Source organism: Melospiza melodia, chromosome 4, assembly GCF_035770615.1.
Source record: "Melospiza melodia melodia isolate bMelMel2 chromosome 4, bMelMel2.pri, whole genome shotgun sequence".
NCBI classification, from domain to species: Eukaryota; Metazoa; Chordata; class Aves; order Passeriformes; family Passerellidae; genus Melospiza; species Melospiza melodia.
In genome coordinates, this window is record NC_086197.1 from 82,280,202 (window position 1) to 82,284,619 (window position 4,418).

The 4,418-nt window shown below is 40.8% G+C and overlaps 1 protein-coding gene across 1 annotated transcript; it reads right to left on the bottom strand.

The window, feature by feature from the left end:
* Positions 1-216: 216 nt before the first annotated feature.
* On the bottom strand, positions 217-4,418 carry NDUFA5 (NADH:ubiquinone oxidoreductase subunit A5). Its single transcript, XM_063155375.1, has 5 exons — positions 4,334-4,418; positions 3,332-3,376; positions 1,787-1,903; positions 993-1,058; positions 217-422 (listed from the first exon to the last, which is right to left on the bottom strand). Exons 1-5 carry the CDS (start codon positions 4,406-4,408, stop codon positions 321-323), a joined length of 405 nt encoding a protein of 134 aa, XP_063011445.1. The 5' UTR covers positions 4,409-4,418; the 3' UTR covers positions 217-320.

Genomic DNA, 4,418 nt, shown 5'->3' on the forward strand with positions numbered 1-4,418 from the left:
TTTGATTTCAAGTGGCCTATAATATCTGTATTTTTAACACAGAAATACAGATTATAAAAACAACTCAGCATAAGACACAAGTACCCTGTTAATAAAAAATGCCAAAAATTAAATAAACAAAAGGTTGTAGGAATGCCAGAAAGAATTTTCTTAAAACCTCTTTTCCAAGAAATTGGCAGCAGCCTTTAGATTGCTGAATTAAGTGGACAAAATACATTTTAATGAAGTGATTAGCTTTAATTTAAAGACAACTGTCAGTAACAATAGGTTAATAATTAATTCTTTCTTTTTACTTTCAAGAGGTTACACCATTTTGAAAATTATATTGGCCATCTCCACTGATTAGAAGGAGGTTCTTCAACTAGAGGCTCCCATGGTTTCCACTGTATCATTTTTCTTGCCAGGGACAGCTCATTTTCAGCCTGTTAATAAACACCATACAGAAAGTTTTAAATATTATACAATTGCCAAAATATTAAATTACCTCTATATCAGTTAATTACCTCAGTGATGTTGCTATCTATCTTGATCACAGACTACACAAATTTCACCTATAAATATCAAAGGAACTGTATGCTTTTGGGGGTTGTTTTTTTAAAAAAATCCCATCACTCCTAAATACCCAAACAGACATTCTGTTCAAGAGACATTCCCAATGACAACTTCATGATATTTTCCACTTGGTTTGGATTCGCTCAGTATTATTCAATCCTCTCCTGCCCTTTTCACTGATTTACTCTGGAAGAAGCAATGTAGGTGTACGTGCATATCTATAAGCATAATGCAAGAAACAGCTGTTAATTTATTAGGTTTTAGCAAGGCCATCCCATCACTACATGACAATTTGTTATCAGGGGTTTTTCTTCTGATTGACTGTATTGCCAGCAAAGGAAGATACACGAAACTTCCAATTTTCTGAACAAAAGCTCGGCCCAAGGAGCACTAAAAAACACAGCTACATTTGCACTTCATCTCAAATTTCCTCTCTTTACCTGTACAATGACTTCTTCTATCTGACCACAGTTCAGCTTGTCCTGTAGTTTTTGCACATCAGACTCCTGTGTGTTTAAATACATACAATAAAATGTTTTAGTGAGAGTAGAAAGCCCATGAGAAGCATGAAAACAATAATTTAACCAGATCACACTCCAATCTTTCTCAGAACAACTATCAAATCAGCTGGCTTATATAATTTTACATTATGAAAGAAATCTCACACTCATTTGTTACTGAGAAGCAAACATCAAACCCTCAATGATAAATACAAAGAATGAATAATATTTACTGACTCCAAAGAAGAATCAGCAGATAAAGGCTTTATTTTTTATCTTGGAAAAAAGTCTTGTTCTTAGATTTTTATAGAATTATATGCAAGCTTTCAATTATCACCTTAAATATACAACGACAGTATTGCAGAGTTAAATGTAACAAAAAGTCGTCTTAAATATTGAAGGTAAGGATTGTGCTAAGACACTACACTGGCAAGAGCACAAACTTTTTTTGTGAAAGTGTGTGAAAATTACCACTTTTCTATCTTTCAAAAAAAAAAAAAAGTTTGCTTCAAATTATCACAAAACATCAACAGGAAATTAACAATTCCTTTTCATATGCCATCAAAATATCCCAGTCAATAACAAAAACAAACCTTGATACTTCAATTGTTTCTGAATTGATACCTGAAAGTTACATGTGCACCTAAGAAAGACCCAGGCATTCCAAAAATCACTTTTCTCATCCTTAGAATTTTTTTTATGTGCAGCATTTAAGGAAATAGCACTGTCCTTACCTTTTTCACCAAATCAAATCGCTCATTTACAATCTGCTCGGTGTATTTCCTGTAAGCTGCATCTCTGGGAATGTTCTCCAGGACACCAAGGATTTTTGTGTACAGTATTCGCAGGCGCTGAAGGGATCACAAGACATGGTTAAAATACACAACTGCAATCATTTAACTCCTTGTCCTACCAAACCCACTAAGCTACTACTTATACACAAAATATGGTATTCAATCCAGAAGTGTATGATCAACTAATAATTGAGTCTGAGCCACTGAACTCCATCTTGGGTAAAGCAGGGATTTATCAGGACTGAAGAATTTCTGCTGTCACATTCCTCAAAGGGAAAAAAAATGAAAAAACAAAGTTGCAATCAGAACAGACTTGATGCAAAATGAAAAAAATCTGAAAATTTATCTGAGTAGATACAAAGAGATTATAATGAAGGGGGTTTTGTCACTTTTCCTCATGCTGGTGGAAAGTTCTGGGTAACAAATAGATTTAAATTAAACCTGAAACTTTTATTGCTGGATTTAAATGCAGGGATAAAGGACACATTGTGGTGAATTGATTCACACTTTTGTACCATGCAATTGTATCTACCTGACAAGGAATGGATGTCCCATAGGAACAATAAGAAATAGAAGCAGAATACTAAAAGAAGTACAAGGAAGAAAAACAGGAAACAAAAAGAAAATTGGCAAAAAATCTGAACTTCAACTAAACCCTTGCCCAATACTTTACTCTTAGCTTTAAGTTGCAGAAAAAAATAAATGTATTAAGTTCACCCAGAAGGAGTCTGACAAGGCTGTAGACTGAGCTAGAATAATTTCTACCAAACAGTAGTGAATTTTTCAAGGATTCTTTTTTACAGCATTCTTAAGTACTGGAGTCAAAAGCATTTTTGAAATAGAATTGCTGTCCAATAAGAAATTTCAAAGTGGAGAACTCTAAAACATCACTGAAGTTCTTTCAAAGTTAATGCCTCCTGAATAAGCATGATGTGACAAACATACTGACACTAGTGAGCCTGAGGAGGTCAAAAGAAAGCCACATATTGCTGAAAGAACCGCCTAAGGCAGGGGGTTTCTTGTACCACTGAAGTGTTCCATTTCAGGGCCTTGGCATGGCTTTGCTCATGGCTAGTCTCTATCATCTAAGACCAGGCCAGCCCTTTGGTGTAAGTTATTTCAATACTTGCATACACAGCAAGCAGCAAAAATCTTTTTTTCCTGAGAAGCAGAAATTATATTTATGAAGAACTGCATTTAAAGAGTTCTTTGTTTTGCTATTTCTGATGAAAGAAGTCAAATATTGGTTCATAAAGATACTTACACTAGAGAGCTTTGGAAATCAGTGTATGCCACAAAAAGTACATGTGTAAAATAACTTATAATGACATCCATTAAACCTTTATCACTGTGGACAATTTTAATTATTTCATTAAGCTGGCACCAGATTAAGATATACTGCATACCTACACATGCAAACACATCACAAAAACTTTGGAACTCACTGAGAGTTTCCATTACTACAGAATGAGACATGTTACATACCTCATGAGGGTTCTCAGCTACAGCCAATCCTACAAGTCCAGTGGTCTGCAGAGAGAGCATAAACATACTTAACACACCTAAGCATCCATTCCCACATTAATTATTTTGTTTTGACTCAATATACAGCTGAGAGGGACCATTCCATGGCATCAGCCTTACCTCCTGCCATATGCCCGTTATCCCAGAGTTCCAGTGCTCCAAGAGGGAGCAGCTCACCTTAGCAGAATCAGAATCATAAAATATCCTGAGCTGGAAGGGACCCACAAGGATCATCAATCCAACTCCTGCCCTGCACAGCACCATTCCCAGGGGTCACACCATGTGTTGAGAGCATTGTTTAAACACTTCCTGAATTCTGTCAGGCTGGTGCCGTGACCACTGCCCTGGGGAGCCTGTTCAGTGCCCAAACACCCCCTGGGTGAAGAACCTTTATCCAACCTAAACCTCCCCTGACACAACTTCGGGCCATTCCCGCGGGTTCTGTCACTGGTCACCATAGAGCTGAGTGTCCGTCCCTCCTCTTCCCCTCACTGCTGTAACTGCAACGAGGTCTCCCCTCAGCCTCCTCTTCTCCAGGCTGGGCACACCAATGACCTCAGCCGCTCCTCACAGGGCTTCCCCTACAAGCCCTTTAACATCTCCGTTGCCCTCCTTTGGATGCTCTCTAATAGCTTAGTATCCTTCTCACACAGACCGCGGCGATCAAACACTGAAGGTGAGGCTGCCTCAGTGCAGAGCACAGCGGGACAATCCCCCCTTCGCCGTGCTGCCGATGCCGTGCCTGATGCGCACCGAGCAGCTGCCGGCACCGCTCCGGTGCCCCGGCTCCAGCCGCCCCCGGCTCCCGGGGAGGTCACCCAGGCCCTGCGCTGCCCTCGGCCTTTCCCTCGCAGGGTGGCCGCCCGCTCTCCCCGCACGGCTGCGGCACTCCTTGCCCTCCCCCAGAACTGCCGGCCCGCCGCAGGAGCAGGACGCGGCCCCGGGCCCTCGGCAGCGCCTCACCTTCCTCAGCGCCCCCGCCATGGCCGCGCTCGCGGCGCCCGCAAAGGACGCAGCGGAGGGCGCCGGGCTGCGCATGCGCCGCAGC